A 19,713-nucleotide genomic window follows, 5' to 3' on the forward strand; every position below is an offset into this window, starting at 1 on the left:
ACGGGTCGCAATTATGCAGTATCGAATCTCGCTTATCTCGGACCGCCTCACATCAAAAGTCAAAAAAGAACACCGCGTCCCTTTCCTAAAAAAACAAACACCCAGCCTTTCCCCCCGAGCAAACAGACCGAGGGACACAGGCGCCCAATCCGCCGCCTGGCCAGCAAAGGCAAGTTAGGGTTTAAATGGGGCGGGGTGTGTGTGCGTGCAATCGGTGGGTGGAAAAGGCACGTTCCTCCCTTCATTCATAGAGAAGGAGCTCCTTGGCTCCGGTCGCTAAGCGTCAAATCATGCAAAGCGAGGGGCGGCCGCCTCTCCTGAACCTACGGCGAGCTGCTCTTTATGCCTGCGCTGCGGAGAGGACGAGCGACTCCCACTGGGGACCGCGTCGGCGCCTGCCCCCGGCCACCTTCTTCCTCCGCTGTATCCGCCCTGGGAGCCGGCCAGCCGGCTGTTGGGGCAGTGGGACGAGTCCCCAATCCAGAAAATGGCATCGCTGGCAGGCGGGGACGGTCTGCAGGGGAACGCGATTGCGAGGCTGGCCTTTCTCGTCTCCCGCCTGGGCGAGAGCGGCTTCGTAAATCGCCGAAAGGATGGATGGGCGCTGGCGCTCCCCCGCCTGTGGGAGATGGGCAGTGGACGCCAGTTTAAGCTGGACGGCGAATTACAATGAAAGAAAAAAAAAAAGCAGCCAACTCGGGCAAAAGTTATGACTGCTGAGCTAATGCAGGCTTAGGCCTCTGCCCATTTTTCTTTTTCGTGCGTGGGAAAGCCTAATTAGAGACGAAAAATCCTGTAGGGACTCAGATATATTTGGTTTAAACAGCTTATTAAGCACTGCATGCTTTCATGTTATGAACCCCTCCTCGTTTGTTTCCACATACAGTTGACATCTCTGTTAATTGCATTGGGAACAATACCAAAGTGATGTATTGATGCACCCATAGTAGGCATTCATCAAAAAGCCAGGACATCTCTCTGCAGCAGCCAGCCATCTTGACATGAACACAGTGTTTGATCTGTGTATTATTCACAACCAATGTGAGTGCACTTGGGTGTTATCCAAGCTCAAGTGTATAAGTAGGTTCAGTCACTGTGTTGAGCCATACTGTTTAAAGTCAGCTGTAACTATACTTTTGTAAACCATCCTCAGTGGAGAAATATGCATACATGCAAGTGGGAGTTACTTAGCTTTAGTGTTGCAGATTTCATCAATCTAGTCACCCCAATTTGAAAATATAATTGTAAAACTCTCCTGTGTGAGCTCAGTCAAGTGAGCCTCAATCCAAAAATCTTGGTGAAATAAGTCATGTTTAATGTAACACATGGACCCATCTGTATATCCTTTGGGTTGGACTTCAAACCACTTACGTGGCTTGTGGAAAGGCACTCCACATCCGTGTCACAAAAACACCCTTCTTTTATGAATGTATGTTTTGAACGTGAAGAGATTCTCATTTTTCAGGAAACAGGCATAATGTGTTTTTGTGTTAGTCTGCACAGGAAAAAGATAGCAGAAGAAATGCATCTGTACCACAGGGGAAATAATAGCTCTACCACACTGCTAGTTTTTCAGACACACAAAAGCAAGAGCTGAGTGTATTGCATTTGGACAGAAGGCAGCTTCAAAATTGCTCGGAGATCTTGGGCAAAGAGCAGCAGGTGAGCTTTTAAACTCCTGCTGATCCCAGCGGATTTGCTGCTTGTGTGATGTTGGAGAAAGAGCTCACTAGAATAAGGAAAAGACAGCTAAATGGGTTGGGTAGCTGTGATGTTGCTATCTCTGAGGCAAGAGCAGGGTGGAAAGAAGCTCTGCCATAAAATCACCAGATCCTGGGATGATCAATACGAGACGTATTCCCGAGAATTAAACAAGGAATACACTCTGGATCTTGAGCCCACTTGGCTAAGGACCTCTCAGCTTAGCGCCAAAATGGCATTGCTCAGCTTCAGCCTCCATGGACCTGCTAAATCCCCTCCAAGCAACCCAGAGTTAATGGCACATTGACCTCTGCTGACGGCAAGAGGGTAGTGCAACTATGTTCCTGATGCAGAAGGACCAGCCCGGGGATTTGCAGAGGAATTACACACAATTAGTCATGAGAAAACACAAGTGCGTCTGCTCTACAAATTTATCGCCCTAAAGGTATGTGTATGGTGGGGGTATGGGATAAATCAGAGCTCAGCTTGGCAAAAGTGTGGCTGACACTCTTGATGATAAACAAATAGGATACTTTCTAGGAAAGGAAACAAGGAGGTGGGTATTCTAACCAAGATCCTGAGATTATAATTTGAGTGCCAGGATGAATTCTGTGATGGACAGTCTGGAGACTTGATTTGTCTGGACTGGACTTCCTATTTCTTTGAGCAAAACAACCCCAGCCAGGGCCCTGGGAGTAGCCTCCCCCTCCTACTCCTCCTCCTCGCAGTGACTAGGAACTTCTTGCTTCTCTCCTTGGGTCCTCCAGCTTCATTAACTCACCAGCTACGATTTCTCCAAGCAGAGATGGCCTGTAAAGCCAATCCCTGCTCCTTATGGAGCTGGGGAGGGGTGGACTCTCTCTGTACGTGTTCAGCGCTGAATGGTTGTTGGCCAGCATCCAATTAGGCTAGCACTGCAGGGAGGCTGAGACCCGGACCTGTCAGTTCTCCCACTGAGGACTTGCTGAGCGGGAGGCAAAGACACTGCAGCAGGGAATCGCAGGCCACCCAAGCGCTGTCCCTAACTGAAACCCGGACTTTTCCAAAGAGGGACGTTGGGACCGTTCTCTATTGGGTACCCTGCCTTTTCTCACTCAGACACACAGCTGATCTGCCTGCCCACCCGCCACAATCCTTGCAAGTGCCACTGGTGGAGCACTCCAGGATCACATGGGGGTGGTGGTGGTGGTGGTGAAGGAGGAGCAGGGGCATCCCCCCTGAAGTCCAACCTATTAAGAGAAATTTAGAAAAGGCAGGTTGGGAAAGCAGCGGCATATATCTCCTCCTTTCGCTCAATGCCTATTCCCAAGCCTTGGACAGCAAAGGTTCGCTTAACCTTCACTTTGGAAGGTTAATTACCTAGATGCGTCTAAGTGTGTTTATGGAGCCTGACACTGCCAGGTAAGCAGGGGGAAAGTGCAGCTTCTGTTAAAAAAAACAAAAAAAAAAAACCTGGCCTCCCTCCAGGAAGCTTCAGCTGCTGCTGTTTGGACATCCCAGCCCTTGCCTCTATTGGGGAAGGGGAAGGTAGGCGAGGGGCATCCTAAGATTCAGGAAACAGGGCTGTGGACAGCCTCCCAAACACAGAGCAGGCATTCCCCCTGTGGGGGGTAGCAGTTCTCCCCACCCCCATTTTAAAATATTCAGGCTGACCTGGTAAGTACAAGGGAAAGGGCCGCACGGGGATGGGAAGGGAATGGGCAGCCCCCATCTGCCTCGAAAGAGCTCCAGGATTCAAGGTGAGGATTCTCACCGAGGGCAGAGGGCAGCCACGACATCAATTATTCCAGATTGGACAAGAGGAAAGTGCACGGCAGCCTTCACCCCTGAGCAATGGTCTGCTTCCTAATGGCCTTTAGTGCCAGCCAGTGAGTGCCGGTGGTGCGGCTTTTCAATTATTCATCAGGAGGAGGCTGCTTTTAAAACAGATGCTGCATTAGCTCAGCAGGAAGGCAGCAGGCAAAGCCCCCAAGCTGCCAAGGGACTGTCAGGGGGAGGGGAGGGAAGAAGGAGAAAGGGGAGAGGGAGGGGAGGGGGGGAGGGGAGACTGGATTTCCCAGCAAGGGAGGGCTATCCCAGGAGTTAACAACTTGACAAAACACTGGACATTTCCCCATCAATACAAGTCCCTTGAGAAGCAAAGAAGTCTTAAGAACACACATATTACACAAGTCTGCAGGAGTCTCTGCCTTGGAAATTGACAAGCAAGTAGTTTATAGAAAGGAAACATATTGGAAAAAGGAGCAAAATGTCCCGTTAGAAAAAGGGATGCCATACTAAGAGCACCCCCTGAGTAACCTACGTATGTGACAGCCTGTTTTTCCACAGTGTTTTCTGGAAAAAAATGTGACACAGCTAGAAGCGTAGCCCTTTGGTGGTAGTGGTGGTGATGGTAGCGGCTGCGGCGGCTGCTTCTGCTCAGAAGGAACCAAAAGGCATTGCATTTCCATCAAAATCTCCCCTCCCCCCTTCCCCACTGACAACTCACCAGACTTGCCTGCCACAGCAACGTTAAGGGCCACCAAAAGCGAGAAAAGCTAAACTGACGACATCGAGGGCAATCCACAACACACCACCCTCAGCCACGAGAGCGCCTGGCTAGCCATCCAAATTACATACATACACCTGGGCATCTCTGCACACACACACGTGCGCGCAAGGACCGGACCGCCTGCCTGCCTGCCTGTGAGAGCGTCACAATGCAACCAGGCGCCCGTCCAGGGTGGGCAAAAACACGGAGCCTAGGGGAGGGAGGGGAGGGGAGGGAGGGAGGGAGCTAGTTGTGTTGAAAGGGAAGAGGATGAGGGATTGCAGGAGAAAGCTTGGCCCCCGATCCTTCAGTCTCCAGAGGAGCCAGGGTCGGCCTGTTGGGATCCTCCACCCCTTCTCTGCCACGCCTCTGCTTCAGCCTCCCGTCCAGGTAGTGCACAGCCTGCTGCTCCCTTCATCCACCAGCTCTGGGCAGAGGCGGCAGTGGGATCCTCCGAAGGGTGCCGCTGCTTGACACTCACAGGACCACAAGGCTGGGGTTGCGTAGCTGCTGGTAAACATGAAGGAGCTTCTCCACTGTTGCATCCGAATCATTCCCCAGGCACAGGTTATCCCGGAGGGACTGGGCTTCCTTTAACAGCATCTAACAGAACAGAATAACAGCATAACAGAGATGGAAGAGGTAGTCCAACCTCTTGCTCAGGCAGGAAGCCCATCATCCCATGTCATCAAGAGCAGTGGGGGGAGGGGTCTCTGATGTAATGGATGGAATAAATCAGGGACAAGACCTTTACATTTTGATCAAAGGCTCTGGGCATTTCTGAAAGCCCTGGGGAGAACTTAGGGGCAACCGTGGGCTTCAAAACGAGCAGATCTACAAAAAGCTACAGCCTACATTTGACATCTTTCGATCCATGCCATGCCAAAAAGATGGTTGTGGAGAATTATCATTTCTTGTGAACAGAAGGGAACAATAGAGCTGGGAGGGGCCTTTTAGTCCTACCCTCCCTGCTCAAGCCATTTCAGACAAACGGCTGCCCAATCTCTTCTTAAAAAGCCCCCAGTGTTGGGAGCACTCACAACTTCTGGAGTTATTACTAATCGTCCCACTGATTAATTCAGGAAATTTCTCCTTAGTTCTAGGTTGCTTCTCTCCTAGATTAGAACAGGGACTGATCAACAAGCTGTCCCTAAAATGGTTGCCTTTGCCGGCAGCTTCATGCCCAGCTAAGGAACATGGCTTTCTCTAAGCCCTCCTTCCCCACACAGCCAGGCCTCTACAATGCCCTTTATTTGGGGCTGCCCTTGGAAGACACCTTGGAGGTTCCAATGCAGTTCCTATTCTTCAGGCCTTCTATTGGTTACCTAAGAAAGCTCCCTATGGCGTTGTTCTATGCTCAGCAGGGGGCGTTCCTGCCTGTCCTCTCATCTCATGAGGGCTAGGGTTCAATATCGGGCAGCCCCACCACAGGTCTTTCCTGATGTGTCCTACTCACTCGGCAACACGTCGCCTCCAAAGATGGAACCGGCCCGTTGGGTGCTAACATTTTGCAAAGCTGTGAAAATAATTTTGTGCAGATGGGCTTCCAAAGCTTCATAGTGGCTGGTCTGCCCCTTTTTCTTCTTTTGTAGGTTTGTGGCGGGTGGGGGGGGGGGGGGGAGGAATATTAGTGGTTTCTGTTTTGGAGGGCAGGATGATACTGTTTTCTTGTACAGGTTGCTTGGATGTTTTTATACAGTACCTGGGGATACAGACTGACCCATCATACAGATGGTTCTCACTTAACGACTGTCCCATTTCGTGACTGTTTAAAATTACGATGGTGCCAAAAATGTAACTTTATGACTGGTCCTCGCTCATACCACCATCAAAGCCTCTTGTGATGGGATCGCCATTTGTGCGCTTCCCAGCTGCCTTCCAACAAGCAGAGTCAACAGAGAAGCCAGGAATAAAAAGAAAAATCGTGGTCACGTGATGTCTTGCTTAATGACCACGGTGGTTAGCGATGGAGTCGCTGGTCCCACCTGTGCTAGTCAAGCGAGGACTATACATATTCAATTCAAAAGATGGATTTCCCATTAAATCCTTCTCCCTACACAAGACCATGTGGCTCTTCAGCTCTTCTGTGTTTCAGGATTGGCAGAGTTTGTAATGGTCAGGGCTTCATACAGGAAGACACAAAGCACTTTCCTTTCTAGTTTTTTTTTCTAGAGCTGGGCTGAAAGAATCCCTTCCAAACAGAAAGCAAAAAAAAAAAAACCCTCCTCGTTTGGACAAATTAGGGGAGTCCAGAGTTATAGCAAACTATCAGAGATATCTTTGTGGTGGAACCCTTGGCAGCTGTGCTGATGAGGTTTTAAATTATGTCCCTCATCAGTTTATACTGGGGGAGGGTGCTATTCACTGGATTTCTCTCCCTCTCCCTCCAACTTTTCTGGATGAATATTGGTTTACAGTAAAAAGTTAAGAATATCTTTAAGCTGAGAACATCGATTCTAAAATCTGCTGCTAGAATTTAATGGCCTGGACAGAAATGAACTCAGTGGCTACACGTAGGCCACAGATGGCTCAGAATGAATGTGTTATTCGCATAATTAATCTGTGAAATCTATTACAAGATGTGGTGAGGGTCACTAGCTGGCAGTCTGTAACGCGAGAGGATAAATTGATTGAGGACAGATCTAAGGGTATTAGATCCGAAGAGCAGATATGGGGGAAAGCAGGCCCCAAAATATCAACTGCAGAGGAATTTTAATCCAGTCAGTCACTGTCTTTCAGCCCAATCAACCTCGCTACTGTTGCTGTGAGGACAAAATACAGGTAATCCCCAACTTACACTCATTTATTTAGCGACCAAAGTTATGGCAGCAGTGGAAAAAGTGATGGTTGAGACCAGTCCTCGCACTCAAAAATTCAGGCTCCTGACAAACCAAAATGTATTTACAATGGTTGCAGCATCCCAGAGCCAAGTGTTCATCACCATTTCAACCTTCACTATCATCTTCTTCAATGCGGGGAACTGCGTTTGCCTAATGACTATGTGATTCACTTAATGACCACAACAAAAAGCTTGAAAAATTGGGTGTGACTCATGTAATGACCTCCTAACTTAGTGATGGGGGTCCCAGTCTGAATCGTAGTCAAAAATCAAGGACTGCCTCTTAGCTGTAAATCTTTTTGAGTTTGTACGTGGATAAAATGGTATTATCCATACGTGAAATAGTATAAAGTATTTTATCTATGACATCCAGAGTCTGCTAACGTGAAGTCTGGTAAACTGATATCACCAACAACAGCAATAACTACCAGAAGGGTGTATCTCTGTCTCATGCCTGTTAGCATACCAGAGGCATCTTATTGGCTGTTGTGGGAAATATAGTGCTGGATTAAAATGCACCTTGTCCTGAGGGAGGAGAGCTATTCGGAAGCTCTATATAAACCCAGGGTGTATTTCCACGATTGGGGACAGGGAGAAAAGTGACAAGACAAAACTCAACCCTCAAGTGAAATCCCCAGTTGCATAAAAGGTTCCATTGTGTGAAATCATATAAAGCAGGTCATGCTTTATATGAACATCTGCTTTTAGCTCTGGGCTAAGGCAGGGAAGGAAAGAATGGTATCACTAATCAAATTATGGAACACATGAACAGAATGAACACAGACTGGGTGAGGCAGTCAACAACTAACTCAAGGTTAACGGCACCAAACTTGATTGCAGGAAATACGACTTCAGCAACAGAGTGGTCAATGTCTGGAATACTCTACCTGACTCTGTGGTTTCTTCCCCAAACCCCCAAAACTTTAACCTTAGACTGTCTACTATTGACCTCACCCCTTTCCTAAGAGGCCTGTAGGGGGCGTGCATAAGCGCACCAACGTACCTACCATCCCTGTCCTATTGTTTCTTTTATTTTTATTTTATTTTTCTTATATGTATCCAGGTATTCATAACTATGTTTTTACTTATACCTATTATCTTATAATCGCTTGACAAAATAAAATAAATAAAACTATGAAACAAGCCATAAACCCATTCCCTCATTGGTTCCGTCAAGCCAGATTCTGAAATTATGATGGTTCAGCCTTTCCAATTCCAATGGAGTGGCTAAAAACAAGGGTGGAAGGCTGTACAGGCGGTCCTTGCCTATCGCTTAGCAACCATCCGAAGTTAAGGTGGAGCTGAACAAATGGTACTTACAACCAGTCCTTGAAGTTATAGTTGTCATAGTGCCTCCGCAGTCACATGATCAAAATTTGGAATTGGGCAGCCTGCTCCCATTTACAACTGCGCTGTGCACTTCAACTCTTCCCGCTCTTCTATTTCCTGTCCCACCACCATCTCTGCCCTCCCCCATTGCCACCTACCCCTGCTGCCCTTCCCTCTGATCTTCTTCTTCCTCCGGTGCCTCACCAAAAGGGCAGAAATGGGAGGTGAGATCGAGAGATAGATGGGGGAGCTGAAAGCAGAGGTGAGCCAGGAGGACAGGAACAGTTTGAGGCCCCCTCCTAATGACTGCACAGTCCTTGCCTAACAACCAGGACTACCGGAACTACCGTCGCTAAGCAGTGTGGTTGTAAGATGTTTCACCCAATGCTTTGCTTAGTGACAGAAATTTCAGTCCCAGTAAGAGTCGTTAAGCAAGGACGACCTGTACTCTGAAATCACAGCGCTCACCCAAAGGCAGGGGGTTGGAGTTCTCCCACAGCCATCTTGAACAAAGCGTGCAATGCACACTTGCTTCCTCCAGTGCCTTGAGTCTGGGTAGCTGCTTACCTCATGGTTGGCTTGGATCTCTTGGAGATACTGCACCCGGATATCTGGGGGAGAAGAATCCTGGCAAGCTTGTTCCAAAATCAGAGCCTGTGTTAATCAGATCAAAACAAACAGGACTTCTTAAACCCCTCCTGTATGAAGCAATGGTTTCTTCCATATGGTTCCCACCCAGGCTCTATGCTCTGCAGACAAGGGCCTTGTTTGTGTGTTACCCCCAAAAGGAAGCCTGCCTGGAATTAAATAAGGGAAGCATCTACAGTCCTTGGTGGTGTTGTCAACACTCTGGAATTTCCTCCCCAAATCAGTCCAGCTGGCTTCTTCTTTGTCATGCTTTGAGAAAACAATTTGAAACATAGCCTTCTTTTCTATCTTTCCTTTCCTAGGAGCCATGCTTTGCTATTGATTTGACACCATTTATCTTTTATGTATACTTAAAGCATTTTTACCTCACTGTTTGATGTTGTAGTTCTAGCTGTTGGTCCTAATTGTTAATTATTCATTCTGTTATTACTCATTGATGAATGAACAGAGTATGTAAATGACTGAAATCAAGAAAATAAATGCCAGGGCAAGGTAAGAAATCCGACTAGGTCTTCAAATCTGACCCCTTGTGCTTTTCAAATGTGGTGATGGCCTATCAAACTTCTAAACTAGGATCAGGCCTAGCACCTCTGGGTTTCCTGCTTTCCCAAATGATGTGTCAAAGTTTATATTTCCTTTATCATCCCCAAAATGCAAGAATTGTAAAGAGGAGTTCTTTCATGGGTTCACAGTAAAAACCCATAGCACACTCCCAGCAGTATAGAGGCCTACTTCAAAAAAACACCTACTTCTGTTCCCTTGGGTACTTACATGATTTTTAAAATTACATTTTTATGCTGCCATCTCCCTCTGCAAAGTAGAAAACCCTCAAAAGCCTTTGTTTCTTAACATGAGGACCATGGAATATTCATCCCCTTTCTTAAGAGAAAGGAAGTCTATACGGCTTCCTCTCTCTTAAGGACTAGACTATTTCACAAATCAGCCCAGATTTTGGGACAAGGCAACAGGAAAATACCACGCAGCCCCAGCTCCTGCTGGATTGCAACCTAATCCCCTATCTTGTTTGTGCAACCGAAGTTTTCAGGATATAATAGGCAAACATCCTGCCTACCTTCACTCTGCCACAGCACATACCTGAATGCGCCGAACCACAGCATGATGCAGCTGACACATGTTCGCCAGTGGAGAGCCCTGGATGACAATCTCCACAGCTTGGATAGGACCTGCTGGGCTCAGGTCACTGACAGTCACCTGGGAGGAAAACAAGAATGTCACTGCCACCGGTTTCACCGAGCAGCGAAACTGAGAGTAAGGAAGTGTCAATCTTTTTTCTTTTTTTAAAAAAAATGGCTTTCATTCGACAGGGGAAAATGATCACTGTTCCACACCACTGACACTCAAAAGAGGAAAGAAAGAGAGGAAGAGCATAGGGTTGCACCTTATATAAGAGCACTGAAGGCCAAACAGCATTTTAAGCATGTAACTATTATATGCATTTTTAAAATTTTTCTTCCATGTTCTGAACTATTTTGTCTGGAAGCACAATATCCCTTTCCCAAATGTATTCATTTTTATGATTTATGCCCCCAATTTAAGCTAAGGTAGCATGCTTGGAGAGCGTGTCACTGGAATGAAAGGAGAGTCAACGGACTCCTCCCAAAGTGGTTTTTCCAGTTCACTGAAAAGGTTTTATTGCATTTAAGCTTGTAGCACGCAGTTTGACCTGTAGCGAGGATTAGAATGGAAATTTTATATACATAGTCCTCTACTCAGTTCATTTAGTGAATGTTTGAAGTTACAACATCACTGAAAAAAATGACCGTTTTTCACACTTACAACCATTGCAACATCCCCATGGTCACATGATCAAAATTCTGGATGCTTGGTAACTGCCTTGTATGGTTTCAGGGTCCTGGGGTCATGAGATCACTTTTTATGACCTTCTGACGAGCAGAGTCAAGGGGGAAGCCAGATTCCTTTAACAGCTATGTTACTAACTTAACAACTACAGTGATTCACTTAACAATAAAGGCTGTAAAATGGGGCAAAATGCACTTAACAGCTGTCTTGCTTAGCAACAGAAATTTCGAGCTCAATTTTGGTTGTAAGTCAAGTTTGGTTGTATTGCAGGCTAACTCTGCATTCCACTGCCTGCAGTTCGATCCTGACCAGCTCAAGGTGGACTCAGCCTTCCATCCTTCCGAGGTCGGTAAAATAAGGACCCAAATTGTTGGGGGAAATACGCTTACATTGTAAATTGCCCAGAGTGTGCTATTTGTCCGGAATGGTATAGAGGCTCCTGCAGGGGGATTGGGCTAGAACAGGAGTCCCCAACCTCTGATCCGTGGCCCAGTCCCGGCCCCTGGCCTGTTGGGAATCAGGCTATGCAAGTGGTGAGCGAGCGAGCGTGTGTAGTCCAAGCTACATTTGTGCAAGTGCCAGGTGAATGTGTGCCCGTGCAAAGATGCATTTGTGCAAATGGTGGGCATGTCTGCATGCGAAACTATCCCCTTTCCCCCCCGACCCTGATGTTGCCACTGATGCCACCACTACTAGTCCACAGGACCAGAAAGGTTGGGGACCACTGGACTGAAAGACCTCCCTCCCAAACCTCTTATTCTACGCTCCACGTAGCAAGACAAGAGCACATGTGGCCCATGAAAGGGGACAAGCAAGAAGCAGAGAGCGTTTGTAATCATTCAGGGTTGCTAAATGGATCTTTGCAAACTGCATCACATCTGGGGCCATCATGCTGATCTGCACACACTGAGCGAAATGCAGTTCTGCCTCAGGAAGGATCTCCTCTCCCTCTGCTTCCCTCTAATGCCGGCTCAATTACAACCCAAGTTCCTAATTTGCATTTGTTTATCAAAACGTAAAATACATGTATGTTTGCCTGCACAGTATGCATGTATGTATGTTATGTATTCTGTCATGCTTATGTAGTGTGTATGGGGAGGTGGTGACCCTTTTGGGAGCTATATGCAACGAAATTTCATTTTCATGTATGCCGATTAGTGTACATTCAAAGTGACAATAAAGTTAATTCTAAGGCTAACAAAATGAAAATAGTGGAAAAATAAGGGGAGGAAAAAGGAAAGAGGAAAAAGTGTAGGGGAAAAAGGGGGGAAAAAAAGAAAGAAAGGCATTGACCTCTTCCTTTAGCGCAGTAGAGTAAGATGATAACAAACACGCTCAACTTTTTACTTTCACATAAAATCTACATACAAGCCGTTCCCATGACAACAGGCCTATCTAATCAGCCTAACCCCAAGTCAAAGTTTCACGGCCCAATTACAACTCCTCCCTTGCCTCTCGGATGTTCAGCTGCACTTTGCCTCCATCTGGGGCCAGGCCTTGCATGACTGCCACCTCCTGGCTCCGAAGGGCATCCGCTTCGGCATTTTCAGCCAGCAGCCATCGCAGGACCCCACAGCACAGCGACACATCTGGGCAGAAGAGAACAAAAGAAGGGCAATCTTTGTTACCTGAAGAGCATGAGGATCCCTGGGGACACCAGGCCGACACTCCCCGATTCTCCTACTGGCTTTCCAAACATACCTAAGGGTCTTATAAGTCTAGGATGCTTTTTTTCGAAAGGCAACTGGACTTTGTTTTTCACTGAAGACTTTTTGCTTCTCACCCAAAGAAGCTTCTTCAGTTCTGACTGAATGGTGGCGAATGGAAGGATTTATACTCCTTGCATTCGAAGGGTTAGCACTCTTTCTGAGAGTCACTTGAAGTCACTTGGAGGTTTATCTGTGTTCCACTCTCAGAAAGCGTGCTACTGACCATATGGCTGCAAGGAATGTAAACCCTTAAATCCTCCAACGTTCAATCAGAACTGAAGAAGCTTTTTGGATGAGAAGCGAAACGTCTTCAAGGAAAAAGAAAAGTCCAGTTACCTTTTGAAGAAAGCACCTTTGGGACAACCATGACCTGGCTGACTGAGAATCTCCAAAGACATAAATCTAGGACATAGGTAACATCATAATAAAGATGTTAGGCTGAACTGATTGTTTTATATCCTGTTGAATATAAGGGTCCACCTTTAGGGATCTGAGGTCACAATGATATAAATAAAAGAATCCCAGTGGCCTTTTTAGAAAAAGATACACAATAATTTTATGTTTTAATTGTAGCCTCCCCTCAAGTTGTCTATGAGTGAGAGAGGCAGTCTCCAATTTTTTAATATATATTTAAACACAACAGATCTAAAAACCTATAGTGCTGATAGATATTGGATCTCTGTTCCAGTGAGATAGACGAAGGAAATATCTACAATCCCTGTCTCACTGCTTGCAATTCTTGCAAAATATTCCAAATCTCGCCATCTTCCTCCCTGCAACACTACCTTGTTGAAAACCATTGTGCAAATGTATATCCAAAATCATATCATTTTTTAAAGCATCCTTAGAAAACACTTTACTGCTAGTCTTGGCAAAGCATCCACTCTAGACTGGGCTGAAATTAATTTTCAGGATTAGCTGGAAAGGAGGATTTGCTCATGAGCATGGCGTACTACTTGCATTCTTTTTAATTGCCAAGAGGAAAGTTATCCAGCTTCTATCACTGGGTTTGGCTGCAACACTGTCCCCTGCCAACTCAAAGGATCTGGGAGTCATTTGCAGGCTTTTTTGATGGTGGAATACTCATTAAAACACGAAGGTGGCTTATTGCTGGCTTTCAGCCTATTAGTTTGACGTTCTTTGATTTTGGGAACGATTCTGTAAGACTGCGATGGGATGCTACCGGACTGCAATTCCCAGCATCCCTCACCACTGCCGTGTTGGCTGGTTGTGCAGCAACATCTGCAGAGCCACAGAGCCCCAACCCTTCTTTTAGAATTGTGCTGTGTGTGTGTTTGTGTGTGTGCGTGAGAGGGAGGGAGGAAGGAGGAGAGAGAGAGAGAGAGAGAGGGAGGGAGGGAGGGAGAGAGAGAGAGAGAGAGAGAGATTATAGGAAGTTCCATCATCACATAACTCAGCCAAGAATGTTATTAACTGGTCCATTGACAAGCAAGACCTCCCAAGTCTCTCACAACAGCTGCCTTGCAAATAAAAGACACTGTTCTTTTCAGGGCAAACAGACCATGGGAGCTGTCAAGGCGGGTGGGCTTTGGAGGTGCTAAACCTAATGAAAGTCAAGGAGAGGACAAAAGACGGGGAGTTTAAAAGTATTCACAGGTAACACACACCTTCACAGAAGTCCTTCAAGGACGTTCTCAGCAGTTCAGAGGATACCTTGATGGAAGCTACAGTTGGAGCCAAGTAATTTTCATCGATGATACTCAGTCCCTTTGGGACAAGCTCATCATTCTCTTCCATGCTCTTGAGAGATAACTTCAAGAAGTTTTCAACTGGATCCCCAGGGACAGAAATGGCCACAGCAGGTGGGCTAGCTTCAGGCATTCCCTTGTTGTCATCCAAGCGAAGGCACTGCAGGAGATCAATAGTGTCTTCCCTCAAGGGCAGGCAGATGCCGTCTCTGTCCAGGGCAAGTCCAGGGGAATCGTCTGAAAAGAGGTCATCCAGAAGCTCAGTGGACTCAGAAACGGTGCCTAAGATCTCCTGCAAACTGTAGTAGAGGGAGCAGGAGACCGTAAAAGGCAGGTTCAGTTTGGAGCCTTCGGCGGGGCTGACTGGAAGGGTCACCTCTGTCTTGTTCCCTGGAAGAAGCTGATCTATAGGGAAGGTATAGGTGGTGGCAGAATCCGAAGTGGTTTCCTCAAAGTCACAGGAGTTGGCGAAAAGCTGGACACAGAAGGTCCAGCCCCGCTCCAGGCTGCATTCGCTTGAGTTTTCCAAGATGCAGGAGATTGTCAAGGTGTCCTGAACCAGCATATGGCTCCAATGAGCAGCGGTGGTGCAAGTGATGGGCTTCAGACCATTTTGGCTTGAAAGCAAAGCTGCACTCACGTTCATCACTTGGTTCAGGCAGGTCAAAGCTTGGTTTTTTTGGTCCACAGCTTTTTTTAGGGAGGACACTCTGCAGGTATCAGAAGAGAAGGAAAAGCTGAATAATGCTGGTGGGAAAAACTGCCTAAGAAATTCATAGGCGAAAGACAAGATACACAGTGGGAAACCTGCAGGTCAGAAGATGTTGGAAACTGCTGGCCCTTGGCGTGGCTTTGTTTGAAGGCTCAGCCAAGTGACCGGAGGTAACAGATAACAGATAATCAGAGTTGGAAGGGACCTTGTAGGTCACCTAGTCCAACCCCTCGCTGCCCAAGTGGGAGACCCTACACCATTTCTGACAAATGGCAATCCAATCTCTTCTTGAAAGTCTCAAGTGATGCACTGGACTCACTTCCACCCCTTGCTGAAGCCTGCAGGCTGGTTCTCAAGGAGAACTTCCAAAGCAAGCTGCAGAGAATCTATAGGTAGTCCTCGACTTACAACAGTTCATTTAGTGACTGTTCAAAGTTACACCTTGCACTGGAAAAAAAGGGATTTAAAATCATTTTTCACACTTATGATGGTTTCAGCATCCCCACGGTCACGTGATTTACATTCGGCTGCTTGACAGCTGATTCATTATAACAGTTGCAGGGTCCCTGGGTCACGGGATTCCCCTTCTGCAACCTTCTGACAAGCAAAGTCAAAGGGGAAGCCCAATTCACGGTTGTTGTGTTACTAACTTAACAACTACGGTGGTTCACTTAACAACTGTGACAAGAAAATTTGTAAAATGGGGCAAAACCCTAACAAATTTCTCACTTACGTGACATAAATTTGGGGCTCAACTGTGGTTGTAAGTTGAGGACTACCTATATTGCTCTTCCAGAAGCCCTTAGGCCTCCATTTCTTCCAGTTGCACTGCCGCCTCAAACACAGTCTCCTGCATAGCAATAGACTTAGACTTATATACCGCTTCACAGTGCTTTCCAGCCCTCTCTAAGCAGTTTACAGAGTCAGCCTATTGCCCCCAACAATCTGGGTCCTCATTTTACCGACCTCGGAAGGATGGAAGGCTGAGTCGACCTGGAGCCGAGCTGTCATCTTCACTCATTGAGCCACTACTGCCACGTTTCCTGCCTTGCCCATTAACTGAGCATACTGCGGCTCGCTCTTCCATCCCCACTGCAGGGTTTAGCATCAAATCCTTGTGCCAGAAAAGGCTGCTCAGGCAGGACAATTGAGGTGGCATTAGCAAATGCTTCCCTGTGAGCTTCCCAAGCCACACACGCAAAAATGCCAAACGTGTACTCTACACACGCAGGGATGCTATTCACAGAGAGGCCATCTCTTACCTTTCAGAGACATGGCCTATCCCGGACAGGAGCTCTTTGATCCTCTGCCCAGCTTTGTCAGCGTTCATCTTGAGCGGCTGTGTATCATCTGGGCTGCACAAGCCGCACGTCATGAGGCGGCCTTTGGCGGAGAGAGCCAGAAGTTCAGATTCTCCTGAGTATGGTGGCAATGTAGAAGAAGAGGAGAGAAGCAGAGAAGAGAGTTAACACCATGAGGAAGATTTCAGTCCTCCTTCCCAGCAATAGATCAAGGAAACAGACCTTGAAGTTACATAGAGCCCTAAAGAGCCTTCATGAAAGACCTCCAAAATGGCTCCCATATTACCATCACTCAATGGAAGGATAATCAATATTACCATCACTCAATGGAAGGATAATCAATATTACCATCACTCAATGGAAGGATAATCAATATTACCTTCACTCAGTGGAATGATAATTGTATAAAATTGAATTTTAAATTAATTCAAAAGTAAATGAAATCAGATTTAGCTTTTGTCCTGATCCACCTCCTACGGAATCTCTTGCACCTCCCCTACAAGTGTCACCTTGTAGGGGAGATCGGCGACCTGGAAATTTAATAAATAAATAAATGTCACTGCTTTTAAAACCTGTGAACTCCTTGTATTTGTGTAGTCTAGTGTAGTGGTTAAGGTGCTGGCCTTGAAACCAGGAGACTGTGAGTTCTAGCTCTTGTTCCACCTTAGGTATGAAAGTCGGCCGGGTGACCTTGGGCCAGTCACTTTCTCTCAGCCCAACCTACCTCAGAGTTGTTGTGGAAAAAATAAGGGGATGGAGTATTATGTATGCCTTGAAGTAATAAAGTTGGGATAAAAAAAACCCCTAATAAATACAAATAATCCTCGTCTTACAAACATACATTTAGTGACCGTTAAAGTTACAACAGCACTGCAAAGTGATTTGTGACCATTTTTCAAACTTATGACTGTTGTAGCATCCCCATGGTCACGTAATCTAAATCGTATGTTTGACAACTGGTTCATATTTATGATGGTTGCAGTGTCCTGAGGTCATATGGTCACCTCTGACAAGCAAAATGAATAAACTGGATTCACCTAACAACCATGTTACTAACTTAAGAACTGCAGTGATTCACTTAACAAAAGTGGCAAGAAAGCTTGTAAACTGGAGCAAAACTCACTCAACAGCTGTCTTGCTTAGCAAGAGGGATTTTGAGCTCAACTGTTGTAAGTCGAGGATGTAAATGTCCAAACCATGAAGGATGTGTACTTCCACATACAATATCCCCACTACCAATGCAAAAAATAATTATTCAGTTTTTCCAAACAGGCAAACATGATGGCTGGGGAATTCTGGGAGCTGAAGTCCACACATCTTAAAGCTGCAAAGTTTGAAAAATGCTGTCTTAGAACCATGTGTCTTTAAAAGCTCTGGAACAACTATGCTGGTTTGGAGGTTGTAGTTACACGACCTTAGAGAGGGAAAGAATGGGCAATCTAACCAGCATTTGGAAGACAGCTTTCATGATGCAACAAAAAGCTGAAATACCTCTGTCTCTGACTGTGCACATGCCCCTCAATATCCCTGCTGCACCAGATATTCAAAAGAATCTTTCCTTTTCACAAAAGAGAGAAGAGAAGCAGGCATGTTGCCAATTAAACCACAACTCCACCACATTTGTTACAATAAAACGGCAGGTGGCTGCAGCACAGTGTTTTATCTGGAAACGTGCCCACCTATACAGGAAAAAGATAAAAAGTAACTTGGAAAGGGGACCGAGGACAGAAAATATTTTGCATTGGAGGGAGGAAGTTGAACAAGGGCAAAGAAGATCACAGGAGAATTAAAGAGGGAATAAAAAGTGTACTGGCTATGTTGTACATATATGGATAGTGGCATATTGGTGTGGGTGTACATCCAGCCTGGATTTGGGTTGTCCGTGTATTAACCTAGGGATAATTTTCTCGGCCTGCAGAAAGAACTACAAGAAGAGAACATCGCTCAGCCTCTCCTGGAAGAGCTAAGATTAATTTCTGTGCACAGAAAGTAACTTCAGTCGCCATCACACTCTTGCTGGAAGCAAACAAAGCCATTATAGACTCCCCTACTCCAGGGGGCAGAGAAAATGGGATAAACAGCAGGCAGAAAACCTACTTCCAGGAAGAGAGAGAAGGGCAACTTTATATCTAGCTAAGTTCCCTTCCAGAATGCTTATCCTAGTTGAATGCTTCATTTTACTTGCTAATGACTCTTTCCGAATAGAACAATTTCATCCTAAAATGCAAGGAATTAGGGTTCAGAAACAGAAGAAAGAGCCTCTGGGGAAAGGAAGAGGTACAGTGACAACTGACCCCACAACAAGATCTGGGATTGAACCAAGAATTGGACTTCCTGAATAGAGCCTTTTAAAAGAAAGCTTGCTGCTGGATCTCATTAGCATGTACAGAAGGTTGAAGGAGAAAAACTCTATTAACAGCTCAGAAATTAAAGCAGCACTAAAAATAAAGCTTATAGTGGGCCAGAGAACCAGCTTCTCACATGCTGCATAATTCTAAATCTCCTCCCTGCTGCTTTCAGAAACTGCTTCACCACTACAATTTGTCCACACAAACAAAACATCCCCATTTCTTATCCTTTTCTTTTCTTTTTTGGCAAAAAAATAGTGCAGCACCTTTAGGCAAGGCCTTTCCACCATACCTGCCAAATACCCCGGTGATGACAAGGATGGGTGCAAAGCCATTTGCTTCCTTAAACCTTGTTGGTAGCTGGAGCAGCCCCCACTCCCTTTCCCCTCCTTTGTGTTCAAGGGGGAGACAAATGGCCTCCAAATCCTTGCTAGAAGAGAAGTCTGTTTCCTGCATGCAGGATCTGAATGCCTCTGGCATGGTGAGCAAGCTCAATGCAAATGTTTTGCACAAGAAAGAAAGAAAAGGAGGCGAACTGCTTAGCCTCCCCAGGTTACAGCATTTCAGAGCCATTTTACTGGAAGGAGGCAGAGCTCTTGAATTAGAGCTCTACCCTCCTGTTTTCTTCATGGGGCTGAGTTGATGGAAGCTGACCTCAAGCTTTTCTCTGTGCAAAAACCCAAAACAAACCATCACACACTAGCATATAATCACCATACAGTCTTTCCTCAAAACTGCAAGGGCCGAGCTCTTTCACCTCAAATCAAGACACCCCTGTCTGACTGGGCTAGTATGATATGAACAAGCCACAGAAAATGGTCTTAATGAGGAGAGGGGTAGGAAAGGGAACAAAGAGTTCAATTTGGTCTAGTGATTAAGGCACCAGGATGGAAACTAAGAGATGGCGAGTTCTAGTTTGGCCTTAGGCCTGAAAACCAGCTGGGGGACTTTCTCCGCCTAATTCACCTCATGGATGATTGTTGTGGGGAAAAATAGGAAAAGGAAAGAGTATTAAGTATGTTTGCGCTTTGAGTTGTTTATAAAAATAATGAAGTCGGGATATAAA

The 19,713-nt window shown here is 46.1% G+C and overlaps 1 protein-coding gene across 5 annotated transcripts in view; it reads right to left on the reverse strand.

Moving 5' to 3' along the window:
- Positions 1-19,713, reverse strand: part of FAAP100 (FA core complex associated protein 100) — a 37,943-nt gene that overhangs the window by 5,385 nt on the left and 12,845 nt on the right. For 3 of the 5 annotated variants that reach the window (XM_087956027.1, XM_087956023.1, XM_087956024.1), the window contains exons 5-10: positions 16,261-16,414; positions 14,206-14,996; positions 12,321-12,457; positions 10,143-10,259; positions 8,967-9,053; positions 3,886-4,834 (exon numbers count right to left, since the gene is read on the reverse strand). In XM_087956027.1, coding sequence (XP_087812153.1) covers positions 4,709-4,834; positions 8,967-9,053; positions 10,143-10,259; positions 12,321-12,457; positions 14,206-14,996; positions 16,261-16,414 — 1,412 coding nt within the window. In that variant the 3' untranslated portion in view covers positions 3,886-4,708. Of the gene's footprint in view, positions 1-3,885; positions 4,835-5,580; positions 6,107-8,966; positions 9,054-10,142; positions 10,260-12,320; positions 12,458-14,205; positions 14,997-16,260; positions 16,415-19,713 lie in introns of those variants that run through there. The other 2 variants (XM_087956025.1, XM_087956026.1) reach the window with 2 other exon arrangements.

The sequence above is a fragment of the Notechis scutatus genome, chromosome 2 (genome assembly GCF_049901735.1).
Source record: "Notechis scutatus isolate UNSWTSFEM ecotype Mainland chromosome 2, rNotScu1.2, whole genome shotgun sequence".
NCBI lineage: Eukaryota > Metazoa > Chordata > Lepidosauria > Squamata > Elapidae > Notechis > Notechis scutatus.